The sequence below is a fragment of the Sphaerodactylus townsendi genome, linkage group LG05 (assembly GCF_021028975.2).
Source record: "Sphaerodactylus townsendi isolate TG3544 linkage group LG05, MPM_Stown_v2.3, whole genome shotgun sequence".
Taxonomy (NCBI): Eukaryota; Metazoa; Chordata; class Lepidosauria; order Squamata; family Sphaerodactylidae; genus Sphaerodactylus; species Sphaerodactylus townsendi.
Window position 1 is genome coordinate 2822983 of NC_059429.1, and position 15936 is coordinate 2838918.

The window sequence follows — 15936 nt, forward strand, 5'->3', positions numbered from 1 at the left end:
GGGGGTGGGGGGGGGGGGGGGTGGGGGGGGGGGGGGGTGGGGGGGGGGGGGGGTGGGGGGGGGGGGGGGTGGGGGGGGGGGGGGGTGGGGGGGGGGGGGGGTGGGGGGGGGGGGGGGTGGGGGGGGGGGGGGGTGGGGGGGGGGGGGGGTGGGGGGGGGGGGGGGTGGGGGGGGGGGGGGGTGGGGGGGGGGGGGGGTGGGGGGGGGGGGGGGTGGGGGGGGGGGGGGGTGGGGGGGGGGGGGGGTGGGGGGGGGGGGGGGTGGGGGGGGGGGGGGGTGGGGGGGGGGGGGGGTGGGGGGGGGGGGGGGTGGGGGGGGGGGGGGGTGGGGGGGGGGGGGGGTGGGGGGGGGGGGGGGTGGGGGGGGGGGGGGGTGGGGGGGGGGGGGGGTGGGGGGGGGGGGGGGTGGGGGGGGGGGGGGGTGGGGGGGGGGGGGGGTGGGGGGGGGGGGGGGTGGGGGGGGGGGGGGGTGGGGGGGGGGGGGGGTGGGGGGGGGGGGGGGTGGGGGGGGGGGGGGGTGGGGGGGGGGGGGGGTGGGGGGGGGGGGGGGTGGGGGGGGGGGGGGGTGGGGGGGGGGGGGGGTGGGGGGGGGGGGGGGTGGGGGGGGGGGGGGGTGGGGGGGGGGGGGGGTGGGGGGGGGGGGGGGTGGGGGGGGGGGGGGGTGGGGGGGGGGGGGGGTGGGGGGGGGGGGGGGTGGGGGGGGGGGGGGGTGGGGGGGGGGGGGGGTGGGGGGGGGGGGGGGTGGGGGGGGGGGGGGGTGGGGGGGGGGGGGGGTGGGGGGGGGGGGGGGTGGGGGGGGGGGGGGGTGGGGGGGGGGGGGGGTGGGGGGGGGGGGGGGTGGGGGGGGGGGGGGGTGGGGGGGGGGGGGGGTGGGGGGGGGGGGGGGTGGGGGGGGGGGGGGGTGGGGGGGGGGGGGGGTGGGGGGGGGGGGGGGTGGGGGGGGGGGGGGGTGGGGGGGGGGGGGGGTGGGGGGGGGGGGGGGTGGGGGGGGGGGGGGGTGGGGGGGGGGGGGGGTGGGGGGGGGGGGGGGTGGGGGGGGGGGGGGGTGGGGGGGGGGGGGGGTGGGGGGGGGGGGGGGTGGGGGGGGGGGGGGGTGGGGGGGGGGGGGGGTGGGGGGGGGGGGGGGTGGGGGGGGGGGGGGGTGGGGGGGGGGGGGGGTGGGGGGGGGGGGGGGTGGGGGGGGGGGGGGGTGGGGGGGGGGGGGGGTGGGGGGGGGGGGGGGTGGGGGGGGGGGGGGGTGGGGGGGGGGGGGGGTGGGGGGGGGGGGGGGTGGGGGGGGGGGGGGGTGGGGGGGGGGGGGGGTGGGGGGGGGGGGGGGTGGGGGGGGGGGGGGGTGGGGGGGGGGGGGGGTGGGGGGGGGGGGGGGTGGGGGGGGGGGGGGGTGGGGGGGGGGGGGGGTGGGGGGGGGGGGGGGTGGGGGGGGGGGGGGGTGGGGGGGGGGGGGGGTGGGGGGGGGGGGGGGTGGGGGGGGGGGGGGGTGGGGGGGGGGGGGGGTGGGGGGGGGGGGGGGTGGGGGGGGGGGGGGGTGGGGGGGGGGGGGGGTGGGGGGGGGGGGGGGTGGGGGGGGGGGGGGGTGGGGGGGGGGGGGGGTGGGGGGGGGGGGGGGTGGGGGGGGGGGGGGGTGGGGGGGGGGGGGGGTGGGGGGGGGGGGGGGTGGGGGGGGGGGGGGGTGGGGGGGGGGGGGGGTGGGGGGGGGGGGGGGTGGGGGGGGGGGGGGGTGGGGGGGGGGGGGGGTGGGGGGGGGGGGGGGTGGGGGGGGGGGGGGGTGGGGGGGGGGGGGGGTGGGGGGGGGGGGGGGTGGGGGGGGGGGGGGGTGGGGGGGGGGGGGGGTGGGGGGGGGGGGGGGTGGGGGGGGGGGGGGGTGGGGGGGGGGGGGGGTGGGGGGGGGGGGGGGTGGGGGGGGGGGGGGGTGGGGGGGGGGGGGGGTGGGGGGGGGGGGGGGTGGGGGGGGGGGGGGGTGGGGGGGGGGGGGGGTGGGGGGGGGGGGGGGTGGGGGGGGGGGGGGGTGGGGGGGGGGGGGGGTGGGGGGGGGGGGGGGTGGGGGGGGGGGGGGGTGGGGGGGGGGGGGGGTGGGGGGGGGGGGGGGTGGGGGGGGGGGGGGGTGGGGGGGGGGGGGGGTGGGGGGGGGGGGGGGTGGGGGGGGGGGGGGGTGGGGGGGGGGGGGGGTGGGGGGGGGGGGGGGTGGGGGGGGGGGGGGGTGGGGGGGGGGGGGGGTGGGGGGGGGGGGGGGTGGGGGGGGGGGGGGGTGGGGGGGGGGGGGGGTGGGGGGGGGGGGGGGTGGGGGGGGGGGGGGGTGGGGGGGGGGGGGGGTGGGGGGGGGGGGGGGTGGGGGGGGGGGGGGGTGGGGGGGGGGGGGGGTGGGGGGGGGGGGGGGTGGGGGGGGGGGGGGGTGGGGGGGGGGGGGGGTGGGGGGGGGGGGGGGTGGGGGGGGGGGGGGGTGGGGGGGGGGGGGGGTGGGGGGGGGGGGGGGTGGGGGGGGGGGGGGGTGGGGGGGGGGGGGGGTGGGGGGGGGGGGGGGTGGGGGGGGGGGGGGGTGGGGGGGGGGGGGGGTGGGGGGGGGGGGGGGTGGGGGGGGGGGGGGGTGGGGGGGGGGGGGGGTGGGGGGGGGGGGGGGTGGGGGGGGGGGGGGGTGGGGGGGGGGGGGGGTGGGGGGGGGGGGGGGTGGGGGGGGGGGGGGGTGGGGGGGGGGGGGGGTGGGGGGGGGGGGGGGTGGGGGGGGGGGGGGGTGGGGGGGGGGGGGGGTGGGGGGGGGGGGGGGTGGGGGGGGGGGGGGGTGGGGGGGGGGGGGGGTGGGGGGGGGGGGGGGTGGGGGGGGGGGGGGGTGGGGGGGGGGGGGGGTGGGGGGGGGGGGGGGTGGGGGGGGGGGGGGGTGGGGGGGGGGGGGGGTGGGGGGGGGGGGGGGTGGGGGGGGGGGGGGGTGGGGGGGGGGGGGGGTGGGGGGGGGGGGGGGTGGGGGGGGGGGGGGGTGGGGGGGGGGGGGGGTGGGGGGGGGGGGGGGTGGGGGGGGGGGGGGGTGGGGGGGGGGGGGGGTGGGGGGGGGGGGGGGTGGGGGGGGGGGGGGGTGGGGGGGGGGGGGGGTGGGGGGGGGGGGGGGTGGGGGGGGGGGGGGGTGGGGGGGGGGGGGGGTGGGGGGGGGGGGGGGTGGGGGGGGGGGGGGGTGGGGGGGGGGGGGGGTGGGGGGGGGGGGGGGTGGGGGGGGGGGGGGGTGGGGGGGGGGGGGGGTGGGGGGGGGGGGGGGTGGGGGGGGGGGGGGGTGGGGGGGGGGGGGGGTGGGGGGGGGGGGGGGTGGGGGGGGGGGGGGGTGGGGGGGGGGGGGGGTGGGGGGGGGGGGGGGTGGGGGGGGGGGGGGGTGGGGGGGGGGGGGGGTGGGGGGGGGGGGGGGTGGGGGGGGGGGGGGGTGGGGGGGGGGGGGGGTGGGGGGGGGGGGGGGTGGGGGGGGGGGGGGGTGGGGGGGGGGGGGGGTGGGGGGGGGGGGGGGTGGGGGGGGGGGGGGGTGGGGGGGGGGGGGGGTGGGGGGGGGGGGGGGTGGGGGGGGGGGGGGGTGGGGGGGGGGGGGGGTGGGGGGGGGGGGGGGTGGGGGGGGGGGGGGGTGGGGGGGGGGGGGGGTGGGGGGGGGGGGGGGTGGGGGGGGGGGGGGGTGGGGGGGGGGGGGGGTGGGGGGGGGGGGGGGTGGGGGGGGGGGGGGGTGGGGGGGGGGGGGGGTGGGGGGGGGGGGGGGTGGGGGGGGGGGGGGGTGGGGGGGGGGGGGGGTGGGGGGGGGGGGGGGTGGGGGGGGGGGGGGGTGGGGGGGGGGGGGGGTGGGGGGGGGGGGGGGTGGGGGGGGGGGGGGGTGGGGGGGGGGGGGGGTGGGGGGGGGGGGGGGTGGGGGGGGGGGGGGGTGGGGGGGGGGGGGGGTGGGGGGGGGGGGGGGTGGGGGGGGGGGGGGGTGGGGGGGGGGGGGGGTGGGGGGGGGGGGGGGTGGGGGGGGGGGGGGGTGGGGGGGGGGGGGGGTGGGGGGGGGGGGGGGTGGGGGGGGGGGGGGGTGGGGGGGGGGGGGGGTGGGGGGGGGGGGGGGTGGGGGGGGGGGGGGGTGGGGGGGGGGGGGGGTGGGGGGGGGGGGGGGTGGGGGGGGGGGGGGGTGGGGGGGGGGGGGGGTGGGGGGGGGGGGGGGTGGGGGGGGGGGGGGGTGGGGGGGGGGGGGGGTGGGGGGGGGGGGGGGTGGGGGGGGGGGGGGGTGGGGGGGGGGGGGGGTGGGGGGGGGGGGGGGTGGGGGGGGGGGGGGGTGGGGGGGGGGGGGGGTGGGGGGGGGGGGGGGTGGGGGGGGGGGGGGGTGGGGGGGGGGGGGGGTGGGGGGGGGGGGGGGTGGGGGGGGGGGGGGGTGGGGGGGGGGGGGGGTGGGGGGGGGGGGGGGTGGGGGGGGGGGGGGGTGGGGGGGGGGGGGGGTGGGGGGGGGGGGGGGTGGGGGGGGGGGGGGGTGGGGGGGGGGGGGGGTGGGGGGGGGGGGGGGTGGGGGGGGGGGGGGGTGGGGGGGGGGGGGGGTGGGGGGGGGGGGGGGTGGGGGGGGGGGGGGGTGGGGGGGGGGGGGGGTGGGGGGGGGGGGGGGTGGGGGGGGGGGGGGGTGGGGGGGGGGGGGGGTGGGGGGGGGGGGGGGTGGGGGGGGGGGGGGGTGGGGGGGGGGGGGGGTGGGGGGGGGGGGGGGTGGGGGGGGGGGGGGGTGGGGGGGGGGGGGGGTGGGGGGGGGGGGGGGTGGGGGGGGGGGGGGGTGGGGGGGGGGGGGGGTGGGGGGGGGGGGGGGTGGGGGGGGGGGGGGGTGGGGGGGGGGGGGGGTGGGGGGGGGGGGGGGTGGGGGGGGGGGGGGGTGGGGGGGGGGGGGGGTGGGGGGGGGGGGGGGTGGGGGGGGGGGGGGGTGGGGGGGGGGGGGGGTGGGGGGGGGGGGGGGTGGGGGGGGGGGGGGGTGGGGGGGGGGGGGGGTGGGGGGGGGGGGGGGTGGGGGGGGGGGGGGGTGGGGGGGGGGGGGGGTGGGGGGGGGGGGGGGTGGGGGGGGGGGGGGGTGGGGGGGGGGGGGGGTGGGGGGGGGGGGGGGTGGGGGGGGGGGGGGGTGGGGGGGGGGGGGGGTGGGGGGGGGGGGGGGTGGGGGGGGGGGGGGGTGGGGGGGGGGGGGGGTGGGGGGGGGGGGGGGTGGGGGGGGGGGGGGGTGGGGGGGGGGGGGGGTGGGGGGGGGGGGGGGTGGGGGGGGGGGGGGGTGGGGGGGGGGGGGGGTGGGGGGGGGGGGGGGTGGGGGGGGGGGGGGGTGGGGGGGGGGGGGGGTGGGGGGGGGGGGGGGTGGGGGGGGGGGGGGGTGGGGGGGGGGGGGGGTGGGGGGGGGGGGGGGTGGGGGGGGGGGGGGGTGGGGGGGGGGGGGGGTGGGGGGGGGGGGGGGTGGGGGGGGGGGGGGGTGGGGGGGGGGGGGGGTGGGGGGGGGGGGGGGTGGGGGGGGGGGGGGGTGGGGGGGGGGGGGGGTGGGGGGGGGGGGGGGTGGGGGGGGGGGGGGGTGGGGGGGGGGGGGGGTGGGGGGGGGGGGGGGTGGGGGGGGGGGGGGGTGGGGGGGGGGGGGGGTGGGGGGGGGGGGGGGTGGGGGGGGGGGGGGGTGGGGGGGGGGGGGGGTGGGGGGGGGGGGGGGTGGGGGGGGGGGGGGGTGGGGGGGGGGGGGGGTGGGGGGGGGGGGGGGTGGGGGGGGGGGGGGGTGGGGGGGGGGGGGGGTGGGGGGGGGGGGGGGTGGGGGGGGGGGGGGGTGGGGGGGGGGGGGGGTGGGGGGGGGGGGGGGTGGGGGGGGGGGGGGGTGGGGGGGGGGGGGGGTGGGGGGGGGGGGGGGTGGGGGGGGGGGGGGGTGGGGGGGGGGGGGGGTGGGGGGGGGGGGGGGTGGGGGGGGGGGGGGGTGGGGGGGGGGGGGGGTGGGGGGGGGGGGGGGTGGGGGGGGGGGGGGGTGGGGGGGGGGGGGGGTGGGGGGGGGGGGGGGTGGGGGGGGGGGGGGGTGGGGGGGGGGGGGGGTGGGGGGGGGGGGGGGTGGGGGGGGGGGGGGGTGGGGGGGTGGGGGGGGGGGGGGGGGGGGGGGGTGGGGGGGGGGGGGGGTGGGGGGGGGGGGGGGGGGGGGGAGGGGGGGGTGGGGGGGGGGGGGGTTTTGTAGGGTGGTAGGAGGGGGTGGGGGGTGGGCGGTTGGTTGGGGGGGGGGGGGAGTGGGGAAGGGGGGGGGGGGGGGGGGGAGGGGGTCGGGGGGGCAGAAGCAGCGAAACCCCAAAGCGAGGAGGAAATATCAGGGTTTCCCTGCTTTTGCTAAGTGCGGGGCATCCAGGATCTTTGGTGCAGAAACTTGAATGGCATCAGAACAGTAATCTCTGCGCCACGGGAACTGCAGGGCAGAGCGCCAGTGTACCATCGAGCAGAGAAGTTAAGAACATAAGAACATAAGAACAAGCCAGCTGGATCAGACCAAAGTCCATCTAGTCCAGCTCTCTGCTACTCGCAGTGGCCCACCAGGTGCCTTTGGGAGCTCACCTGCAGGATGTGAACGCAATGGCCTTCTGCGGCTGTTGCTCCCGATCACCTGGTCTGTTAAGGCATTTGCAATCTCAGATCAAGGAGGATCAAGATTGGTAGCCATAAATCGACTTCTCCTCCATAAATCTGTCCAAGCCCCTTTTAAAGCTATCCAGGTGAGTGGCCATCACCACCTCCTGTGGCAGCATATTCCAAACCCCAATCACACGTTGCGTGAAGAAGTGTTTCCTTTTATTAGTCCTAATTCTTCCCCCCAGCATTTTCAATGGATGCCCCCTGGTTCTAGTATTGTGAGAAAGAGAGAAACATTTCTCTCTGTCAACATTTTCTACCCCATGCATAATTTTGTAGACTTCAATCCTATCCCCCCTCAGCCGTTTTGCATGTCTGGTTTAGCAGGACGGAGGCAATCCTGCAGGGAAATTCAAAGGATCTTCAGCTGCATTCACGCAGGTGTGGCAAAATGCAAATCGGTCCGTCTTTTGACTCAGTGAGGTGTGTTTAAGGTCTCCAGTATAGGACTAGGCCTGAGGAGTCTGGCAGATCCTTTTCCAGAGCAACTGGATGTAAAGGCAGGATGAAAGGCCGCTCTGATCCTGAAGCGGAGAAAATGTAAACATACCAAGGTGGCATCTGGGAAAGCACAAGTCAGAGATTCTGGACAGACCAGGCCCTCCTGTTCGGAAGTGACTCGAAAACAGCCTGCCAAGTAGGCCCATGCGAGCCTCGTCAGAAGCACTGGGTGGTTTTATGCCTCTTTAAAATAGTTTGCCTGAAATGATGCTGGGGCAAGGAGGAGGACAGATAATCCAGACAGCTGAAAGTTACTGCGTATGCTTTAAAAAAAGAAGCAAGTTCCTAGCAATTTTGACAGCAACATCCAAAACTTGCCGAAGCTTCAGGGCCCTGAAAAGCAATTCCTGCCTCGCTCCATCACTAGCAGCGCTGCAATCAAGCATTCGAAAAGTATGATTTAAATGCTTGCACCAGCCAGTGTGGTGCAGTGGTTAGAGCACTAAACTAGCATCTGGTAAACCCAGATCCCACTATCTGCTCTCTATGATGGAAGTTTGCTGAGTGGCTTTGGACCAGCCACACCCTCTGCCTATCCTACCTCAAAAGGTAGCTGCAAGGAGAAAATGGATGAGAGGAGGACTATGTGAACTGGTTTGGGTCCTCTGGTGGGGTAGAAATGGCACAAATATGAAAATAAATGGCACACTGGACAATTATTGATTATTTCTGGTACAACTCACATCAATTGATATTTCTTGTAAATCATGAAATTTGGATTTCCTCAATGCATATTTTTTTAAAAAAAAACACATAATATATGCAATCATGTAAGGGTTGCCAATCTTCAGGCAGTCCAACATAATAATCAAGGCAGCTGTACAACAGGTACAGACCAAAAAAGGTACACTAAGGTGTATTTAAACTCACAAAGTAAGTAATATCTTAACCGATAGGTAGATAGGTAGATAGGTAGATGATGGGTAGGTAGGTAGGTAGGTAGGTAGGTAGGTAGGTAGGTAGGTAGGTAGGTAGGTAGGTAGGTAGGTAGGTAGGTAGGTAGGTAGGTAGATAGATAGATAGATAGATAGATAGATAGATAGATAGATAGATAGATAGATAGATAGATAGATAGATAGATAGATAGATAGATAGATAGATAGATAGATAGATAGATAGATAGATAGATAGATAGATAGATAGATAGATAGATAGATAGATAGATAGATAGATAGATAGATAGATCCTGATGCCTATAGTTTAAGGACTGTAATAAGAAGAGCCTGTGAAATTTGGAATAAATTTTGGAGATTGTATAGCTTTAGAAAAACGAGTTTAATTTCCAGGCATTGGTGTTGTGGGCATGCCCAACACAAGGCACAAAAGAAGCTTGATGCAATTCCATGTACACCAGCACCAAGACTGCTCTTTTTCAGGGTGTTATCAGATTCAGTGTTGTGCTAACTGCATGTCTGTCAGGAGGCCTGTTAGTATTGGGTATTGCTTATGCTGCTTTCTGTATATTGAGGGGTGATGGAATGGGTTAATACACTACTGTCTGCCTTTCAACTGTTTCTTGTGTGTGATTTTACATGCCAGGTGCTGCCCAAAGTCAATGGCTGGGCATCTTCACTGTTATCTTCCTTACAGTTACTTTTAGGCGCGCTTTCCCAGGATGGGGGGTGCAAGCCGTTTTAATTACTGGATTTTGCACGGGCAAAATCAGTTCTGGCTTTGTCCAGAGAAGATCCACATCACTGAATTAGGTGAGTGGGCTCAGAAATGGCAAATGCAGTTCAATGTAGCAAAATGCAAAGTGATGCACATAGGGGCAAAAAATTTAAACTTCACATACACGCTACAGGGGTCAGTGCTATCAGTCACAGACCAGGAAAGGGATTTGGGCGTCTTAGTTGATAGTTCCATGGAAAGGTCAACTCAATGCCTGGCAGCTGTAAAAAAGGCAAACTCTATGCTGGGGATAATTAGGAAAGGAATTGAGAATAAAACTGCAAAGATTGTCATGCCCTTCTATAAAGCCGTGGTGCGACCGCACTTGGAGTACTGTGTCCAGTTCTGGTCGCCGCAACTCAAAAAGGATATTGAGGAGATAGAAAAAGTTCAGAGAAGGACAACAAGGATGATGATAGATAGATAGATAGATAGATAGATAGATAGATAGATAGATCGATCCTGATGCCTATAGTTTAAGGACTGTAATAAGAAGAGCCTGTGAAATTTGGAATAAATTTTGGAGATCGTATAGCTTTAGAAAAACGAGTTTAATTTCCAGGCATTGGTGTTGTGGGCATGCCCAACACAAGGCACAAAAGAAGCTTGATGCAATTCCATGTACACCAGCACCAAGACTGCTCTTTTTCAGGGTGTTATCAGATTCAGTGTTGTGCTAACTGCATGTCTGTCAGGAGGCCTGTTAGTATTGGGGATTGCTTATGCTGCTTTCTGTATATTGAGGGGTGGTGGAATGGGTTAATACACTACTGTCTGCCTTTCAACTGTTTCTTGCGTGTGATTTTACATGCCAGGTGCTGCCCAAAGTCAATGGCTGGGCATCTTCACTGTTATCTTTCTTACAGTTACTTTTAGGCGCGCTTTCCCAGGATGGAGGGTACAAGCCGTTTTAATTACTGGATTTTGCACGGGGAAAATCAGTTCTAGCTTTGTCCAGAGAAGATCCACATCACTGAATAAACTGCTGTTTTACACATGAGTTTGTCTCAGTTTTTGGGATTCTGACAATGTCTTTATGGAAGATCCCAAAAAGTATCGTACTCAGAGAGGCATTGCCCATGTAGGGCAGCCTGCATTGAAACTATCCTTTTTAACTCTGAGTGACGTATGTAAGCCCTATTCTAGTACATCAAACAGGCCTTCCTGATTCTGATCAATTAGTATTTCTTTTGAATAACATCAATTTTGAATTTAGCGAGAGGGTAGCCAACTTCCTGCAAGAAGCTGTAAAGTTGTATCATGATAAGAATGGGACATAAATTGTGGTACTGTTAAATTTATTTCTGTGAAAAAAAATGGTCCATTCTTACTTTTTAAAACATTAAATCTTAAATTTTCACAATGCATCACGCCATGTGTTTTTATGGCAATAAAGGCTTCTGGATGCAGTGTTTTATCAGTGTGCGAGAGCCATTAAGAACATAAGAACATAAGAACAAGCCAGCTGGATCAGACCAGAGTCCATCTAGTCCAGCTCTCTGCTACTCGCAGTGGCCCACCAGGTGCCTTTGGGAGCTCACCTGCAGGATGTGAAAGCAAGGGCCTTCTGCTGCTGCTGCTGCTCCCGAGCACCTGGTCTGCTAAGGCATTTGCAATCTCAGATCAAAGAGGATCAAGATTGGTAGCCATAGATCGACTTCTCCTCCATAAATCTGTCCAAGCCCCTTTTAAAGCTATCCAGGTGAGTGGCCATCACCACCTCCTGGGGCAGCATATTCCAAACACCAATCACACGTTGCGTGAAGAAGTGTTTCCTTTTATTAGTCCTAATTCTTCCCTCCAGCATTTTCAATGGATGCCCCCTGGTTCTAGTATTGTGAGAAAGAGAGAAAAATTTCTCTCTGTCAGCATTTTCTATCCCATGCATAATTTTATAGACTTCGATCATATCCCCCCTCAGACGTCTCCTCTCCAAACTAAAGAGTCCCAAACGCTGCAGCCTCTCCTCATAGGTAAGGTGCTCCAATCCCTCAATCATCCTCGTTGCCCTTCTCTGCACTTTTTCTATTTCTTCAATATCCTTTTTGAGATGTGGCAACCAGAACTGGACACAGTACTCCAAGTGCGGTCGCACCACGGCTTTATATAAGGCCATTGATAATGCACATGTGGGGGGAAACCCCATAACAGAACAGAAGGAGCTAAGAGAGATACCCGGTTGCACATGTGCCATGCTCAGTACAGAAACAAACAAGGTTTCTTAGTACAATGTTTTCCCTTTGGAAACAAGACTGACTGATTTGGAGCTCCAAAATCCAGGGGGAAAATCAAATAGGGAGAATTTTGGAAGAATCCCGAATTGAAGCCCAGCATGGCGTCAGCGCTGATGTTCAGGCTTCTAGTGGGGCCCAGGGCAGCCGCCCTCACCCCACCTGCGCTCTCTCACTGCCTACCTGCTTGCTTGTGATTCCTCCTGCCACTCAAAGTCCTGGCTGGAAAGGGCACACCAGTGCTGGGTGGGTAGGCAGGGAAAAGGATGCATAGGGGGCATGTAGAGCGGTGGGCTGGAAGGGGGCACAGGTGAGGGGCACAGGGCACAGTGACAGGCTAAGGAGAGAAGGCGGCACCAGATATGCTTTGCCTTCCCCCCCCCCCCCACACACACACACACAAAGGACCTGGAACTGGCCCTTGTGGAGGCTCCGCTTTGTGAACGGAAGACTCGCGTTAGCTGATTCCAACCAGATTCTTTGCTCCGCACGGCTTCACACGTCAAACCAGCAGTGCAGTTGACCAGATACCATTGCAGGGGCCGAGAACACACACTCCCCCCACCAGGGGAGGACAAAGTGGGCCAGGAAGGACCCCATTCACTCCCCTACTCCCTTTTCTTTAAAGATCATAAATGTTTAGGAGTGCTACTTCAGCCAAACAGCAGCCCGACCTTGACTGTGGAAGCCAGCAGAGAGAAGGGGGCAGAGAGACGGATCTGTTTTTCCCATTTATCCCTCCGGCCGCTGTGTTCTGTCTGCTCAAGAGACATTGTCAAGATATTTAGGGAAGGTCTGGATTAGAGGGTTTAAAGGGGGGGGGGGAAGGTTTGCAAAAAAAATAAAATAAAAGCAAAACAGGCTCATTGTTTTAATATTTTTGGCTGCCTGTAAATGAAACCAGTTGTTAGGAGCAACAGAAGCCCTGTGAAGATTCTCTGGGACAGGCATGGTGATGTGTGTGTGTGTGTGTGTGTGTGTGTGTGCGTTGCTCCTACACTATCCTTTTGCAGACACACGCTTTATATTTGTCAAAACCCAGCCAGTTCCACTTGGAAATGCATGACTACTTGGAAGTAACGCCTTTGGAGCAATGATCTCTGCTTTTGGGGTGGGATTTAAATGCAACGCTGGTGAGGACATCACTCTCCTGGCGGGGGCTTGTCTAGGATGCCAACTCAGAGTTGGGAAATTCCTGGAGATTTTTGGGGGAGGTGGGGGGCAGAGGGACATACCTGCTACTTTTCTTTTCAATTTACCCCTTTGGGCCAAAGAGAGCAAAGTTTGGAGAGAGGAGAGACATCAGCCGGATATAATGCCAGACAGTCCGCCCTGAACTCTTGCCTGGAGATCTGCTGTAATTCTGGGAGTTCTCAAGGTCTCGCCTGGAGAACAGAGCGAACGTCAGCTTGTCACTTGCATGATGTCTGGTAGAAACTGGGTTGATGCCCACAGGAGGGGGCCAAGGGTCCCACACATTAGAACATAAGAACATGAGAACAAGCCAGCTGGATCAGACCAGAGTCCATCTAGTCCAGCTCTCTGCTACTTGCAGTGGCCCACCAGGTGCCTTTGGGAGCTCACAGGCAGGAGGTGAAAGCAATGGCCTTCTGCTGCTGCTGCTCCTGAGCACCTGGTCTGCTGAGGCATTTGCAATCTCAGATCAAGGAGGATCAAGATTGGTAGCCATAGATCGACTTCTCCTCCATTAATCTGCCCAAGCCCCTTTTAAAGCTATCCAGGTGAGTGGCCATCACCACCTCCTGTGGCAGCATATTCCAAACACCAATCACACGTTGCGTGAAGAAGTGTTTCCTTTTATTAGTCCTAATTCTTCCCCCCAGCATTTTCAATGAATGCCCCCTGGTTCTAGTATTGTGAGAAAGAGAGAAAAATTTCTCTCTGTCAACATTTTCTACCCCATGCATAATTTTATAGACTTCAATCATATCCCCCCTCAGCCGCCTCCTCTCCAAACTAAAGAGTCCCAAACTAAAGAGTCCCATTCTGCGCATGCGTAAAAATCCTGTTCCCAGAAGATGTGCGGTGGGTGCAAAGTGCATTTGGCTTGAGCCAGCAGCATCTCTAAACCGGGCCTTTATTGAAGAGGAGTGGGGCAGGGCTGTTATCTGTCCTGAGTGGGAAAACTGCATTGTCAAAGGCTTTCACGGCCGGATCCAACTGGTTGTGGCCGTGGTCTGGTAGGTCTTGTTCCTAACGAAACAGTGTGTAACAGACTTTTCTCTGTGATACACCTCTGAAGATGCCAGCCACAGATGCAGGCGAAATGTCAGGAACAAGATCCACCAGACCACAGCCACACAGCCCAGAAAACCCACCACAACCAGTGGGAAAACTCTTTGCACATGCTCAGGGGAAATGAGAAATTTGTATTATGGATTACTGTGACAGGGATCTGGTCTGGCTCTGGAAAGAGATGTGGTGGCCAGTGAATATGCTTTTCCTTTTTCGACAATAGCTCCCTTTTCCTCTGCCTTGTGCTCCCCATTTCGTAGAGTCATTGCAACCCATACGTATGCTGTACGCATCTCAGAGTCCTGGGTTCAAATTTTCAAGTCTGCTAGCCCGGGGAGGGGGGGGAGGGACAACCAACACTTTCTCAATCCAGCCTGCCTCGCAAGATTGCTGTGAGGATAAAACTGGGAGGGAGAACAACAGGTGCTGCTCTGGGTTCTTGAACATCTGGAGAGCCGCAGTTTGCAGACGCCTGCTTTAGAGGAACTATGGGATGAAATGTTATGCATGTATGCATTTGGACTCAAAGTGGGTGACATGATTTCCCTGCCTTCTTCCATTTCATCCCTACCATAACAAACCTATTGGGCAGGTTAGGTTGAAAGTGTATGACCCCTTCCGCACATGCAGAATAACACACTTTCAATCCAGTTTCAATGCACTTAGCAGCTGGATTTTACTGTGCGGAATAGCTAAATCCACTTGCAAACAATTGTGAAAGTGGATTCAAAGTGGATTATTCTGCATGTGCGGAAGGGGCCTTCGATTGGCCCAAGGTCACCTGACAAGCTTCGATGGAACGAGAAAGAATTGGATTGGAACCTGGGTTTCTCAAATCCTAGTCCAATAGGCAGGTACATCTTTGGGACACAATTGATAAGTGTTGTAATTCCTTACACCTGATTCACTGAAGCCCGAATACCACTGATGAAAGAGTGCGTTACCCAAGAAGATATCTGGCGCAAGAAAACAGAAAACGCAATGAAAATTAAGAATAGCAGGTTCAGTTGGCAGAAAGGAGAAGCCAAGTCAAAACAGCAAAGAAAAGACAATCGAAATTGGCCCTGGTCTGGGACCTAAATCTTGGTCTCAAGCCGTAACCCTGCTCTGAATCCTTGGGGCCGCATTGGCAGTTCAGAAGAGATCCATTCTCACCCCCATCCAACGCTTTGTTTCAATCTCATGCAAATATTTCCCAAGAGCACTTAAACCACTGGTTATAACGAGCTAATAAAAAGGGCCACATTGAATGTTTATTTTATTTCAAACATATATAAACCTGCCTTCCTCCTAAGATTTGTTCTAAAAATACATGCCTCCCCCCCGCCCCCGCCCCTCAGCAACTTAATCTTGGATATTTGCAAAAGCAGGCAATGGAGACCTTCTCGGAATTTCCCCCCTGCTCCCTCCCCCATCTTATTGAAACCTGGAATTCTACTTTATGATGGGGGGGGGGCTAGAAATGGGGCCTTATTGTACAATTTGTCCTCTCCAAGGGTGGTCTGGCTTCATAATCAGCAATGATCAAATTTCCCCTGTTTCATTCCATCCCTGATCCAAGATTTCCTTCAATGTTGCCTTTCTCAATTACTTAATTCCAGTTAAACTGGGAGAATTCCCACAATTGATCCCTTAACCAGTCCAAGCGCAATCAGTTTCAGGTCCTTCCATTTGTTTGCATTTTTAATTCATTCATGTGTTTTTTTTATATTCCACCTTGCTCCCCAATGGAGATCCACAGTGGATCGTCCCATTACTTTCTCCAGACGCTGTGGCTGAGCTGGTGGCAGCTCACTCCAGATCCTCAGACTATCTATCTATCTATCTATCTATCTATCTATCTATCTATCTATCTATCTATCTATCTATCTATCTATCTATCTATCTATCTATCTATCTATCTATCTATCTATCTATCTATTTTTATTTGATATACCGCCCCATCCTCAGAGGGCTCTGGGCGGTGAACAACACAAAACAGTATACATAAAATCATTAAAACATAATTATCATAAATGTCATTTAAAATGCCATTTTTATGTCATTTTAAAATTTATCATAAATGACATTTATCATAAATGTCATTTAAAAACAATGGCTGATTACCCACAGGCGTTCCACCCTGTGGTGAGGGTACAGCAGAGATGGAGCTACAATGGGGACATCTGGGCGGCTCACCCCAGGCGCTGCCATTGTAGTCACATGTCGAGGGCAGGGGCATGTCGGGGGCGGGGCAGGTGTGTCGGGGTGGAGCAGGGGTGGGGGAAGGAGGGGATGCAGGGGCAGTTCATGTCCTGGGTGTTTGGAATATGCTGCCACAGGAGGTGGTGATGGCCACTCACCTGGATAGCTTTAAAAGGGGCTTGGACAGATTTATGGAGGAGAAGTCGATCTATGGCTACCAATCTTGATCCTCTTTGATCTGAGATTGCAAATGCCTTAACAGACCAGGTGATCGGGAGCAACAGCCGCAGAAGTCCATTGCGTTCACATCCTACATGTGAGCTCCCAAAGACACCTGGTGGGCCACTGTGAGTCGCAGAGAACTGGACTAGATGGACTCTGGTCTGATCCAGCTGGCTTGTTCTTATGTTCTTATGTCCTGGGTGCAGTTTCTCCTCCCTTCACTAGGGTACGGTTCCTCCGGGACAGAGATTTCTGTGCTGATGTCATCCATGTTCCACAGTGAAGAT

General features: G+C 64.4%; 1 protein-coding gene across 1 annotated transcript in view; it reads right to left on the minus strand.

Annotated features, from left to right (window-relative positions):
- The window catches only part of LOC125432707 (glial cell line-derived neurotrophic factor-like), a 41225-nt gene extending 25761 nt beyond the window's left edge, over positions 1 to 15464 (minus strand). Inside the window, exons 1-4 of the mRNA XM_048496564.1 lie at positions 15422 to 15464; positions 14188 to 14199; positions 12332 to 12424; positions 11171 to 11281 (exon numbers count right to left, since the gene is read on the minus strand). Coding sequence (XP_048352521.1) covers positions 11171 to 11281; positions 12332 to 12424; positions 14188 to 14199; positions 15422 to 15464 — 259 coding nt within the window. The remainder of the gene's footprint in view (positions 1 to 11170; positions 11282 to 12331; positions 12425 to 14187; positions 14200 to 15421) is intronic.
- Between the last annotated feature and the right edge of the window lie 472 nt (positions 15465 to 15936).